This window comes from Montipora foliosa, chromosome 3 (genome assembly GCF_036669935.1).
Source record: "Montipora foliosa isolate CH-2021 chromosome 3, ASM3666993v2, whole genome shotgun sequence".
Lineage (NCBI taxonomy): Eukaryota > Metazoa > Cnidaria > Anthozoa > Scleractinia > Acroporidae > Montipora > Montipora foliosa.
Genome location: NC_090871.1, coordinates 23,882,200 through 23,896,547, shown reverse-complemented (window position 1 = coordinate 23,896,547; position 14,348 = coordinate 23,882,200). Strand labels below are relative to the sequence as shown.

The following is a 14,348-nucleotide window of genomic DNA, read 5'->3' as shown; positions in this document are numbered from 1 at the left end:
GACTGCTGAGGTCGTCAATGCGAGTTGGTTTTTATTCACTGGCGACTAACTTTTCATACTTACATGTAGTCACCAGGCAGTTATTTTTTATTCATTGATTATGATTGCAATGAATGTCCAATAGTAGACAGTACTTCACGCTTTCCCATGACTAGCCTTTGAAAACAGTGTTTACATACAGGTATCCTTAAAGGAAATGCAAACTGAGATCTACATCTTTCATTAACTTTATTCCAGAAGTGACATCCAAGACTTTTCTAAAAACCGTTATAGATTTTGAATAGGCCACTTTGCAAAATACCATAATACTCTTTGTTTGCCCCCCCCCCCCCCCTCCCAAATTTTGCATAAACATTGTTTCCAGTTTCTCTGGGGACTTACATTGGTCCCAAGAGAAAACAAAAACGATGCTTTGCAAAATTTGGGAGGACAAACAAAGAGTATTATGGTACATTTGTATCTTCTGAAGTGGCCTATACAGAAAAAGCCGATAACTTTAAAATATGTAAACAAGCTAAATGAAATGGCCGTGTACTTGCGTGTACACCAGTATGCCTCGTGTTTAGTTTACACTCAGCGTTAGAATTGGTTTCCAGCTTACGTATCCACCATAGCACTTTTTCTATTGGCAACTGTAACTCTCAGAAAAAACGTGAAAGAAATGAAATTGTTGTTCATGATGATTCATCTTAATAATTTTTTTTTAAATACCACTGTCAGAAAGGCCGCAAATAATTATTTAAATGCATAACAAGTGAACATAAAATTTAATAGCTGATGTTTCAGCGTCATCATGACGACATTCTCAAGGCACAGTGAATAAAATTTAATTAATGCTGATATTTCGTGTTCTCTAGAATTAGCATAAGAAAAAATGCTCACAAGTTTTTCAAGTGAATAACTTTGTGTCAATCCAGTCCGTTTGCATGTTGAGAGTAGAGTTTGTGCATTAAAAGCATCTCCAAGGATCAAGAGTATAATAAAGTGCAGATATCTTATTACAATGTCTGGAACAATAGACTTGATCACATTCGAATTTGTTAGAAATGTTATGATTGATGTACATTAATCTTTTGTCCAGTTTATTTTTAAGTCAAATTATCCAGCATTTAAAATTTGCAACTATTTTCTCCCATCTCTGGCTGTTAAGGCCACTTTATGCACTCTGATTTTCTGCTTGGCCTGGGCGACTAAAGTATTTGAGCTGGCGACCAAATCTGAAAACTTAGGAGCCAGCTGGCTCCTAGGTTTTTTTCTGAAAGTCAATCACTGCAAGGTCTTGTTGGCAGCTGAAACAAAGTACATGTACTTTCTTATGTGTGTTTCAGATGTTTGAGGAGTATCTTTTCCTTATAAAAAATTAATACAGCTTAGTTAACATAGTTTGTAATGTCCTCTGATATTACACAGGTTACCCAGGAAGAGGACTTCTCAGAACCTATTGCAGATGAAAGTTCTATGCATGGTGAATTTATTAGTGACTCGTTTGCACATCCAGAACAAGGTAAGGAGAAACAGTAGTGATGTATTTCCTTTTTGTGTGGCCTGCTTAAATGCAGACATACCATTAAAGAAGTCATTTTGCCTTCTGACTCTGTTTGACTTCATTCAAGCATGTCCACTGATCCAAGATGATAATTACCAGTCATAGATAAACAAATAATATTTCTTTCGCAATATAAATGGCTGGGGATCTTAAGAAAAGGAAAAGAAGTTTCACAAAAGACAGAAGCTTTTTACTATTGCTAAAATAATCACAGAGCTCTGTATGGAACCAAGGTTGACTTACGAAATTAATCTGATGTTCGCAAGCTACATGTGTACAGTGCCTTTTGTAAGGCCCCTTTGTGTTTAACTACATGTATTCCTTTTGCTACATCAGTTTCTGCAATATTTAGAACTTAACAGATTTCCCTTGTTCCCTGCATTTATAAAGGCAGGCGACTTTCTGATTGGTGGAAAATACAATTGGCTGGATTAGTGATCCAGCCGTGGTGTGCGCAGAGGAACGTGGGCATGTAAAATGGCTGGTCAGTGGAGTGTACTGTAGTAGGCAGTGAGCTAGGAAGCGAAAAAAAAAAAAAAAGAAAAGAAATCACTAGCCCACAAGGTCAAGCTACTTGACCAAAATAAAGCCATTAAGAAATACACAGGTCTAAAGTAGGGAATTAGAAACCATTCCAATTCTTCTGGTGTCTCACCGCTCCCCCCAAACCCTTTTATTTCTCCAGTGACACTTGAGAACATGAATATTAATTTTTATTAAGTTTCTTTGGTTGGTTATTGTCGTTGTAGTTTTTTCTGGTTGATATACAACGGCTACCCTCGGGGCTTGATGAACTGGCTGCTTAATACAGGTGGCTGCTAAATACAGGATCACTAAAAATACTCACTGGGAGAGGCCGATATGATATGCCAATTTTAATGGCATATCATATAAAAACACTTCATGCAAGGAAACAATAGGACAATCAACACTCTATCAAGTGATCAATACTTTAAACAGGGGCTAGTATAGGAGTGCATAAAATTTTTTCAGTAGCCCTACACATGACGTTTTACTAGTCCTGGGTACCTGGGCTAGTGGAATAGCATTAGTTTCAAGCACTGTATAAGCCTTGAATTAAGACATGTCCAAATAATAATAAACTGAACCATGATTAACTGAAGCATGATGATTATAACTGAACCATGATGATTAACTGAACCATAATAATTAAGTGAACCATAATTAGCTTTAAACTTCTTTTTAGGCTTCATGTTCCATCACTTATAAAATCAGTCCATGTGGTATACTAAGTTAAATTTTCTTTTGATAAAAATGAAACTTGCAATGCAAGTTAATTAATGCAATAATACAAGTAACATATTGCAATCTTGGGTAAATTTTATAAAATATCCATTGGCAGCATCCCTTTCATATATAGGTAGGTACTGACACAACATACTTTTTTGTACTCTATGGTTTGCAACTAACTACGATTTATACTCACTGACATGTGTATGTTTATTTCAAGTTAAATTTTTTTTTCCAAACCTTGAGATTTTATAACATGCTCTTACTCCATGTTTCGACTTTTGAAGAGAACTCTAAAAATAAAAATAATATTAATAATAGCGGAATTCTGTGCACCAAAGGCGAGCGCGTGGATCACCATTGGTAAGAAAATATGGCAACCCATCTGTGCGAGAAAATTTAGTTTTGGTCATCATACGACCGTTACGCCTCCAAGTATGCCATTGTGACCAGTATCACGTGACCATATCAAGTTTAGAGAATCAATACTTGATATTGGACATCCATGTTATGGTCAATTGACACTGATCAAAACAAGGTATCTGCTGACCAGTATCACTTGACCATATTGCAAGCTCAAGTTTAGAGCTCATCAAGGTCAGCTTTTTTTTAAGTTGACCACTGACCAGGTACTGGGTTTCAATTGGATCACAGGGTCAAGCCAGGTTAACTTATTTTAAGAATAAATAACTTGGGAGCTCAGCTTTTAGGCTTGGCTAATCTATGTATTAGTAAATGATAATATTATTATTCTAATTGTTATTATTGTTTAAAAGAGTTCTCTGCAAACAAGATCTTCTAATTATTCACTGTAAATTTTTGTTGTTGTTGGTGGTGGTGGTTTTTTAAATCCACTGACCCCCTGAGGAGGATTTTACTTGTCAATGGGGGTGTGGTTAATGGGTCATTGGGTTAATTAAGATAAGGTACATGTATTAAATTCCATGTCGAGAAAAGATAAATTATTTTCTTTGTCATCTTGGTCAGAGGATTAGGCAAAATGATAAACTTTTTTTATGGGCTTCTTACATGTATGTCTTTTGACAATGTTTTGTAGAACTTAGCCATGATGATCTGAAGCAAATTGGAGTGGAAAAAAAGCCAGAAGCTAGCCAAAGCAGCCAACCTAAACCAAAGGAAGACACTACTACAGGCAAGTCTAATCTTGACCCTTCTAGGCTTGAAGATCTTTGGTCTTTTTTATTATGGTTGAGTGATAAAAATCAAGATTGCACTGTATCTGTGATTTAAACCAGTAATTAATTATTAATTTATAAAAGGCAGATATTTCCCTTTAACGTGTAATTTAAATTAATTTAGATGAAAATCAAGACGATATTCCTGAATGGGAAAAGGAACTTCAAGCAGAATTACAGGTACTGTACTTTTACCAACACTGAAAGTTAGTTCATACTTTAATTAATAACACATACAAAATTTCAGCGTGTTGATTGACTGATAAACTGATAAACTGATAAAAACTTGTAAATTATTTTTTCAAAGACCTTAAATTGCATTCACCCTACTGGTTTTGCAATTTTGTTCTTCTTTGAATAAAATTACTCACTCTTATTTAATTATTCAAAATTGCACTTGAAATCATGTGATTACCTATACAAATAAGAGAATGAGAATGAGATTTTACTATGAAAGTGCGCTTGAAAATTATCTCGGAGAGGTCAAAACGTCATGATTTTTAATTGCTTATTTTCTTAGCGAAATCAATTTCTAAGAAATTACTCACACAAAATAAGAATTTTGTGAAATGTTGTGAATTCTAAGAAACCCTGGTCAAAACTGCCTGTGGTCGAACATTGATTATTGAGACTTGAAAGGGAAACAAAAATTCTTGATATTATTGGGTCTGGGCAATGAAAAAACCCCGGGGGGGGTACTCCCCTATAAGGCCTTAATGGGGACGTGCGGCAAGCCAGGGTATGTTTTTCGGGATTTTTGTCTTGAACAGGGTATCGAATTTATCATTTTTGTCTTAATCAGGGTAACGATTTATCAATTTTTGTCTTAAACTGGGTTAAATGTCTTAAACAGGGTATCAAAAATCGGAATTCTGTCTTAAAATGGGTAGGAAAATTAGCAATATTTGTCTTAAACAGGGTCAGGGTATGAGGGGCCGCGCCGTACCTCCCCACCCAGGGATATGTCGTGTCCCCCCCCCCCCCCCCCCCGGGGAAAAAACTAGTCTCCTACGCAGCCGTTCTTTGTGTGGACACGCAACTCCCCTCCCCACTATATGTGGGGAGGAGCGTTGCATGACCACACAAAGAACGGCTGCGTAGGAGACTATGAAAAAGCTCACCCGAAACTACAGTACATGTAAAACAAACTCCAAGTTCTTACTTTTGGGATGAGATAAATGTAAAGGTCTTATCAGAAATCTGGGGATCATTAAGAGGCCCAGGGGTTTTAAATCTTCTTTGTTTGTTATCACTTTTTGTATCACTCATTGGTTATATAAACCCCCAAAGGGGAGTTGTCATTTTTTTTTTAAGTATCTGTGGTTTTTTTTTCCTTCAACTCAGTCATGTCCAGGCACAGGCAGCCCAAACGTAATGTGTGTTTTTCACCATATTTATCAAAAGAGCAATGATCGAAGTTCATACAAGGCTGTTCGGTTTTACCATACATGTAATTATAGAAAAATTATATTATTTTTAAAAAAATACAGCCTGCCTACCTCTAATGCAGTGTGTGTCTGGTAATTTCACCTTCGCATGCACTGATTGACTTGAAAAAGGTACAGTACTTACCCATTTAAATTCACCAGAACAACCAAAGACACACTGGACTAAAGGTGTGCAAGCTGTATTTTTGTCAGTATATTATGTTCTCTAAATCATAAATACAAAGCTAAAATTGAACAGCCTTGTGTGAACTTTGAAAGTCGTTCTTTTCTTAAATACAGTGAAAAACACATCACATCTGAGCTACCTGTGGTGCAGCAAATGGATTTGTTGGTAGTACATGTATAGGCGTGCTGTTTACTGGAAATCTGTGGACTGTTGGTCACACCTGGTTGCTGTATCATGCGTGACTGAGTTGGCTCAGTCACGCATGTTTTTTGTTTTTTGTTTTGTTGGCAGTGTTTTTCATTCATGCTTAATTTTGCTCTTCAGGATTTTGAGGTTGTAGACAATGAAGAAAGTGCTGAGTGGGAAAAGGAGATAGAAGATCTGTTGGAGGAGGAAAATGATGGATAAACTTTTATTATTGTATTCATAACTTGCCATAAACACAGTTGACATTATGGTCTGTTTTAGGGATCATAAAAAGCTAACAAAAAAATAGCAGTAATTGGTTTTTTAATGGGGGAATTGATAATTCGTCATGTGTTGGACCCATTTAAGACTGAAAGGATACAATAAGTGTAAATTCTACAAGTAGGAACAGTTTAGTAAAAATTAATATTCCTTGTATTAAAGAAAAAATTGATGTATTTTCTGGATAACATTTCAATTCCATTTTTTAGTTTCCAAGTTGATAACATCACATGAATGCATTGGTCTTCCTCACAGTAAGACAAAGTTAATTAAGGGTGGTGCATTTAAATATTATACCTTCAAGTGCATGATCTTTTCTAGAGGTTCTGCTGTTAAAAAGAGATACCATGCAAATGAAGAAAGGCGAAATTGACTTTAAAATAAAAGCTGACCTACTGTACAGGTACATGTAATTATGTGCTGGAAAATTCTGAACTTCAGTGACCTCCCCTGACAACAAAAAAGCCCAAAAGGAAAGATGGCAAATTTTTGATGCTGACTAGTGCAGCCCAGGTAAAAGAAAAAACTAATAAAATACTTTTCAATGTTCACTTGGTTGCCAATATCAGTGGATTCTAAAAAATCTTTTACCCCATTGTCACAAACCCCACCCCTGTGGTGCTTCATTTACTGATACTGCACTCCCCTTCAGGGTACTCACAATGTTTTCACCCTTTTCCTCCTTAGAACGACATGTATAGATTTTACTCTGTCTAACACCAATGACTTTACTCATCAAGGGGCTCCTCTTCAGGAATTAACAACATCTAGGTCCACTCAGAGACTGTATCCCCTATAACGCTTTCCCTCCTAAGAATGACATGTATAGATTAACTTATTTTACTCTATCTAGCGCCAAAGATTTTACTCATCAAGGGGGTCCTCTTCAGGAATTAACAACATCTAGGTCCACTCAGAGACTTTATCCCGTATCACGCTTTCCCTCCTAAGAATGACATGTATAGATTTTACTCTGTTGAACTCCTACGATTTTACTCGTCACTGGGGACCACTTCAGGGTTGAAAGGGTTAACAAACATGAAGGTCCACTCAAGAACGGACCCTTTTCTGTCCCAAGAGTGACACTTACAGATTTTACGCTGCCTAATGCCAGACAACCTTTACTCATTACTGTGGGCCTCTTCATGTCCCCTTTAACATGGAGAAGCAGTTGGTCAACCTCATTCCCAGGGTCTCTCTCGTTAACACTGGAGACCCTTGGAACGAGGTTGGCATTTGGTGTGTGGTAGCCATAGCCTCTAATCACAATGTCACGAGAGAGAGTGTGTTTGGAGGGGAGGAGGGGGGGGGGGGGGGGGGGGAGTCTTGGTGCTCAACTATTGTAAGGGAAATGAATTTGATTTGCATAAGAATACGCAACTCATTTCCATTTGAATGGTTGTGCACCAGGACTCGCCTTGAAACTGAGACATGTAGCAACTCGGAAATGGGCTATTAGTTACTTGCGGTCTTCATTTCTATGGTAAAAATCTAATACAATAACAGTGGGATGAGTGCTTCTTTATTTATGCACATTAAATATGTCTGGATGACCAGTACATCAATAATTTAATAATGAGCCTCAACAAGTAACTTCAATACAGCACTTTAAATAGCAAATGATCATTGAAAATAATTAAAGTCGTGCTAGCATCTGGAGAGCCATTTCAAAGAATTACGTAGTTATAGAATAATTTATAGTTTTGATTAAATGCAGGCACTACCGAGACTTCATCTTTCTCGCTTTTGTGAGGTAAACAATGAACATCCTGCTCAGCCATTCATCACCATTTCATTGATTTACAACAGTGGAGTATTTTCAACTTACAAATTTCTCATTTACCAAAGCAATCACCCTTGACACTCCAACAAAGAAAAAATAGAATCCTTATTTGATTCCCCAGAGCCCAGGCCATGTTCATTGTTTACAATATCACATTTTGATATATCAAGATTTGGCAGTTCCAGAGCTTAGAACATCACCAAAACTGAATTTTAGTGATGTAGAAGTTGATTTATTGTCATCAAGTCAATAATAATATGATGATGATGTAAAATTCTCAGCAAAAAGCATGGTTCTTGGGTTTGTGAACTAAATCAGTCAACTGGTTAAGTAATGTTTGCTCCTGGCTAGCTTGCTTGAGTTTGCATTCATTGCATGTCTACTTTTTGCTCAGAATATCTATGGTCCCTGCCAGTTTACCAAACTTTGCAACCACCCAACAAATTGTAAAAGTCAGTTATACCCAGCACCCTTCATTTACTTAATTTTTTTGCCATAACAGCTTCAATACATTGATTTCATTTTATTAGCACACACTCCTGTATGGAACCCATTGTTTTGTGGTATGTACATTATTAACAATGAATAATTTTGCAAATCCTGCCTTTGAAAAAAATGCCCTTTTATCTTATCTTTTTAATTCATAATTTGGCTGCTGAGTTTACTTCAACAAACAAAAAAGGTTCACCCAGTAAGGTCTTTCTTTCATTCAGAACGACTTCTGATTAACAGACTGGCAGGCACCAATTTAAAGTCCCCGTGACCCTTACTTTTTCCCCGTTTTTCAACTTTTCATTTAACTATCTATGGTGTCTGGAGTGTAGTACTTCAAGAACTTTCCCCCATAGTGTATCCACACGTTTTAGCAGGTGTTTGATTTATACGCAAAAAATTTTGGCCGAGCCAGTTGGGCCCGGGTAACTCATGACGTCAAAGAAGTAACTTAATTAACGGCACTTCTTCAGAAAGAAATGTGCAAAAGTGTAAGAATAGAAATCTTGTTGAAAAAGTAGAGCTTCTTGTTAAGTCTATAGAAATGTCTGATGATAGTTACTCTTTGGATGTCGTGAATGTTCTGACGATTCAAAATGGAATTACATTCTTGATTTCTTTGATGTCATTAGTTACCAGGACCCAACTGGATCGGCCAAAAATCAAAGGCCCACTAAAATGCGTGGACACTCTATGAGGGAAAACGTTTTGAAGTACTACACTCCAGACACTATAAACATTCAAATTAAAAGTTAAAACAAGCGTCACAGGGACTTTAAGTACAGTTTGAAATAAATCAATTTACATCAATAAAATTATCATCAAGGTTCAGTATCAACTGTTGATCCCCAGACTGCTGACAGCCCCTCTTAACCAGTCAACACAGCGTACTTTGTCATGCAATCGGCCACTTTACTAAACTGCGTGACAAAGTACAGCAGGTCGACTGGCTTAGAAGTGGTTGCTAGCAGTCTAGTTGATGCCTAGAATGTGCCCTTCGATTTTTCACCTTGTGAATTTGCCAAGACTACAATCACAGAAAAAACTCATAACTGTACAGAATCCGGCAAAAAGCACTTGTTCACTGTTTCTCCCTTGTGAATTCCTGAACAGTTACTTTTAAAATCCCTCCTCCCCTATCCAGATTTGGAAAGTGTTTATTTCCAGGAAACTGTTTGTGACCTCCACAAAACAACATTGAGTCGGGGGAGGGGGTCAATTGTTTGTTTACAACTGGAAACGCTTGGAAGAGCAATTTTCTGAAGAGTTTTGTCCATGATTGCAGTTTCCTTAACATTTTTTAGTAGCAGACTATTAAAGGATGTGCAGTGATATTTAATTGAGGGGTAGCAAATACAGATTTAGTAAAGGAATAAACTGTGGTGCAGCAAGCCTTCATTTAAAAGGAAGTTAGACTTCAAGACCAAATTCTGCACTTAACCATGGCCTAAGTTGCCAAACCTTTAAAATAAGATGAGTATTCTTAGAGACCTTACTTTGCATCTTGACCATGTACCCCACCCCCCCCCCCCCAAAAAAAAAAAAAAAAGATCCCACAAGATCCCGACTTAGTTCACTTGCCTGAGATTTTAATGAAGGGTAGTTCTCTGAGCTCGTACTTTCTGATTGAACTACCACAAAAGAGAATGCTCTAAATGCTAATGCTGACGAAAGTTTTCAGGATTTAATTTGAGTTTTCTTATTCAGTTGAACTATCCAAGAACAGGTAGTGGGTGCTGCTACAAGTGAAGCTGTGATTGCCTTTGTGACCACCCTTGCTGGGGCAACTCCCAGTAGAAACCCACCCCTTCCTTTTGTAGACATTACCTCAGCGAATCAAGTTTATATCAGGAGGTTCGAAATAGGAAATCGACTTAATGCAATGAAATCCAGATACTCCACAATGTGGACATTTCATCGACTGAGAGTACTCCCAAAAAAATTTCTTGCCTTCACTAAGATCGACAACAGGCTTACCGCAAGCGTGACAAGCGACTCTCTGCTGACAGCACGGGGAAGCAGCAAAGATGTCATAGCAGTACATCGTGCCAAGTTGGTGCGAAGATCCATCCCACTCTTTGCAACAAAGTTTGCATTTGACTCGATTGGGAATGCCCTCCAAACAACGAATGCACACTGCAGCTAAATACTGAGCCTTGCCATTTTGCGAGACATCGACACAACTCGGATTAAGCTGCCTTGGAGTGAGAAAGAAAGTTCCATCGATCAGCGGATATTTATCGAATACAGGAAGTTCGCGGCTGCAGAGTACACAACTAGCAATACGGGTTTCACGCGACGATAGATTTGAAAGTACAAAATGTCGCGCGTCGTCATTTAATTCGTCTTCCATTTTAATATGATAAGGGTTTACTTTGTGCCTTGGTAGAACGCCTTGAAATGAGCTGAAGTCCGCTCTTTTTAGAAAATTACTCAGCACGTTCGTGGTGTACGCGGAGACGTTCATGTTAGAGTGAAAGTTACCGAAAGTATCTCCGAAGAAATGACAGTTGCTTTCATGTAAATTTGCCCGTGTTTTCTTTGTGGGTGTTTTAGGGAGCGGTGAAATCGGCGACCGCTCGGGTGGTGACTCTGATAACTGACTACAGTTTGATGATTGAGAACTTCGGCGAGGTCGACTTGTTGTCGAAGCCAAATTCACCGACGGTTTTTCGTTTGCCTTCTTTTTCTTTCGCTTCGTTTTGGCCTGGTTCTGCAAATGGCCAGCCACCTCCTCTGGCTTCGGAGCTTGATACTCAAGGTCCTTTCTCAAATGTCCTTTTCCGCAAAGGCAAGCACAGCACTTGTATGCCAAATCGTAGCCTTTCTTCGTCCATATGTTCTGCCGCCTCTGTTTCTCCGACCAGCTACGTGCTCGACCTGTCCCTTTTAAATAGGACACGATTTCTTCTTCGAAATCCTCAAAACACTCGCCGTGCATGTAGCCGCTTTGTTGGCATGCGTCATTGTTACAAATGACTCTAACAGAGGTCGGCAAATCGACGGGACTTTTTAAAGGGCAACCCTTTGGCAGACAGCACGCGATACAGTGTTCTCTTTCCCCGTCCTCGTGGTCGGAAGAAGTGCTTTCACTCATGCTTATTCGTACTTTCTGTCTTGGCGCTTTCGAGTGAGGCATCTTGATAGTTCAATTTCCCACCCACAACAATGAGATCAGCTCCTTTTATATACGTTCCACGTCCACCGCTCACATGCATGCAAAGTGATTCCTAATGTACGAACGCAGATTATGCCTATTTACATTGCATGTCGTGACAAGGGGTGGGGCTTGTGTGACCACCTGACGCACATTGGCTTTCTTTTGTTCGTTTCACTACCTGGCCGGCCGGCCGAAGTTGCGAATTTCCAGAGATATCGGCAAATCATCAAGATGCGCTCTTCTGTTGTTCCTTGATTGCAAAGATCTTTGTCTAATTCTCTTTGAAAACTTCACAAGTGCCGTCAGCGAAACAGTACAAAGAACTAACTCAAGATATTTGAGTATCGTTATTTTCAATCTTTTTTCGTCAGCACGCTTAGTGAAAAACAAAATCCTATTTGTGACATACATGTTAAAATGAAGAGGTCGGAACCTGCATGAACGGATTTTCTTCAAAATATTATTTTAAGATATATCAGTTTCCCTGAACAAAGGAAAATTAAAACAATAGGCATTAACAAGGCTTGGTGTTATTCTGCCGGAAGAGAGCTTAGCTTACAATTTAGTGCCTTAATCACCTGTTGCATAACAGAAAAATCAGACACTTTCTTCCTAGTAATACAACAGGTGTTTTACGTTTTGTGATAGTCCATTTTACATTTACCGCAAAGTAATTTCTAACCAGCGCCCAAGAAAAACCAGTGGCAGTGAGAAACGTTTATTGTGTTATACAATCCCCTGTTGTTACGTGGCCCATTGTTCTAGTTGCCTTTGACAAGAAAATTGATTGAATGTTCGATAGCTAAATATTCATCTCGGAGCTATTCGGTGGCTGGTCAAAATTTTTAATGGCTTGTAGCCATGATCCCGTTCCGAAGACGTTCTAAAACTTATCTTGGAGTGAGCAATGATTGCATTTACCTCTCATTTGCATAACTTATTCGAAATTTTACTTGGAAATAATTACATTTATGTTTCAAAACGCATTTTTGGCTAAATTAAAATTTTACAGCGAACGCGTACTACTATAAATTATTGAAAACTAACGCATCAAATTTTCTCAGACTACTACGTACAGCCCAGTTTGTATTTTTCAAGTAAAGCTCACCATTACGGGGGATTTTAACGGAAGAATTTATTAAACTAGCGAAGAAAAAACCATTACGAGCTTGAGAAATCGTAGTGGATTAAACAGAGTTAAGCATACAAAATTGAAAAGAAACTTATCTCACCCACGACTTCCCTGTGGAAAGGATGAATGTCGGAAATGTTGAAAGTGCGTTCAGACTTCCGACAACAGAGAGACAGTTACCGGTTTTGGGGCTCTTTTTTTGTACCAGTTTCGTCTTGATGTTCACACTCACAGACTTCGCTTTGAAAGTCATCAGATTTATGACAACTCTGGAAAGAAGCCGAATACTTAGGTCTGATAAGGCTGGGATAGGTTACTGTATAATCGGCTACTTTATTGAATCCGGACAAATGTGATGTTTTACGATTTTTTTTAAAAATCCTTTTTAGCTTATGTCTAACTCTTCTCTCTCTTTTTTTTTTTTTGAGTTCCTTAAACAATTTGTCGTGCATTGTTCGAGTTTGTATAAGAGCGACTAGGATTTATATCACACGCAGGGAGCCTAAAACACCTTCCTTCTTGCTCATTGTGCGTGTGATTTCAGCAAACAAAAGACAAAGTCGCTTTTTTGAGAAGTTATTTGTATTTGGAGAGTTAACTTTTTAATCTTAGCATTCATTGCTATTCTTTTGAGGTTTTCTCGTGAGAGATTCAGCATAAGGCCGCATTGCAAACAGTAGAAAATCCAAAGACGAGTCTTTGGTGCGAACATCTTATCAATCAAGACGAAACCATGCAGTACGGGTCAAGGCCTTCAGATTCAGATCAGTGGTTCGAATAGTTACTATACCGGTACTGACCGGTACCGGGATCAGTACGTACTCGGGTCTGAGAAAATTATAATTTTTTTATTTTTTCCTGTTTTCAGGTCAGTTATATTGTTAATCACTCTTTTAATTGGTCATTTAAAAAATAATAGTTTACAGTTCCCGCGAACGAATGCGAGTAGCGCGCTTGCACATGCAATCCCGAACTACTATTGCCATCAATGAAAGAAAACACAAACGAACAGATGAACAAAATAAAACGTTATTTGTCAGTCTGTATAAAAGGGGAAAGTTGTGCCTTCGGTCTTGAATACGGCAGCTAGTGTGCAAGGCCTCTACTCGAGCCCTCGGCCACTAGCTAGTTTTCCCTATGGGACCTCCCGGTCGGATAATAACATAAAGATCCAATTAAAGGATAAGGGGTCGTCTCTTTGTCAATTGTATACCGTAAATCTTCTTTTATTCCCCCCCATCTCTTTCCTCTCTTTCAAGTCCCCTCCCCCTACCGTCCCCTGTGTCAATTAATCACGACAGTAAGTTACGTTTCACGTAGACTGATCCTGTATGGTTTTTTTCAGGTGCTGGTTCCCGCAAGTTAATAAAAATGTTGCAAATAACTTTTACAACGCGTATAATATCACTCAAAGTCATTACACTGGTGCAAAACAGGAAGTCTAATCTGTTTCTTTCTTCTAATTTTGTGTTTTGCTATCGGTAATGCGTTTCGCTAAATTAAATAAGCCCCCCCCCCTTTCTCAAATAATCCCCCCTCCCTCAAACGTGCTTGAAATAAATAAACCCCCTGGGGGCTTACTAGATGATTTACGGTAACTAGAGGTCAGTCCCAATCTTGATGGTATTTTACCTTCAATTACCACCTGGAAACCAAAGTGGACGATATAAAGGAGCTGGAGAGGGGTGGGGGAGACTTGAGAGCAG

At 38.3% G+C, this 14,348-nt stretch overlaps 2 protein-coding genes across 2 annotated transcripts in view; one reads left to right on the top strand and one right to left on the bottom strand.

Annotated features, from left to right (window-relative positions):
- The window catches only part of LOC137997116 (synapse-associated protein 1-like), a 29,569-nt gene extending 22,943 nt beyond the window's left edge, over positions 1-6,626 (top strand). Inside the window, exons 8-11 of the mRNA XM_068842902.1 lie at positions 1,411-1,504; positions 3,855-3,950; positions 4,118-4,173; positions 5,932-6,626. Of these exons, the coding sequence (XP_068699003.1) occupies positions 1,411-1,504; positions 3,855-3,950; positions 4,118-4,173; positions 5,932-6,015 (330 nt within the window). The 3' untranslated portion in view covers positions 6,016-6,626. The remainder of the gene's footprint in view (positions 1-1,410; positions 1,505-3,854; positions 3,951-4,117; positions 4,174-5,931) is intronic.
- Positions 6,627-10,038: 3,412 nt separating this feature from the next.
- Positions 10,039-11,612, bottom strand: LOC137997115 (headcase protein homolog). The gene has a single exon (XM_068842901.1). It carries the CDS (start codon positions 11,487-11,489, stop codon positions 10,179-10,181), a length of 1,311 nt encoding a protein of 436 aa, XP_068699002.1. The 5' UTR covers positions 11,490-11,612; the 3' UTR covers positions 10,039-10,178.
- Between the last annotated feature and the right edge of the window lie 2,736 nt (positions 11,613-14,348).

Bases quoted from the DNA above. Each gene is read 5' to 3' on its own strand.
- LOC137997115 (XM_068842901.1), bottom strand. From the start codon at position 11,489: ATGCCTCACTCGAAAGCGCCAAGACAGAAAGTACGAATAAGCATGAGT.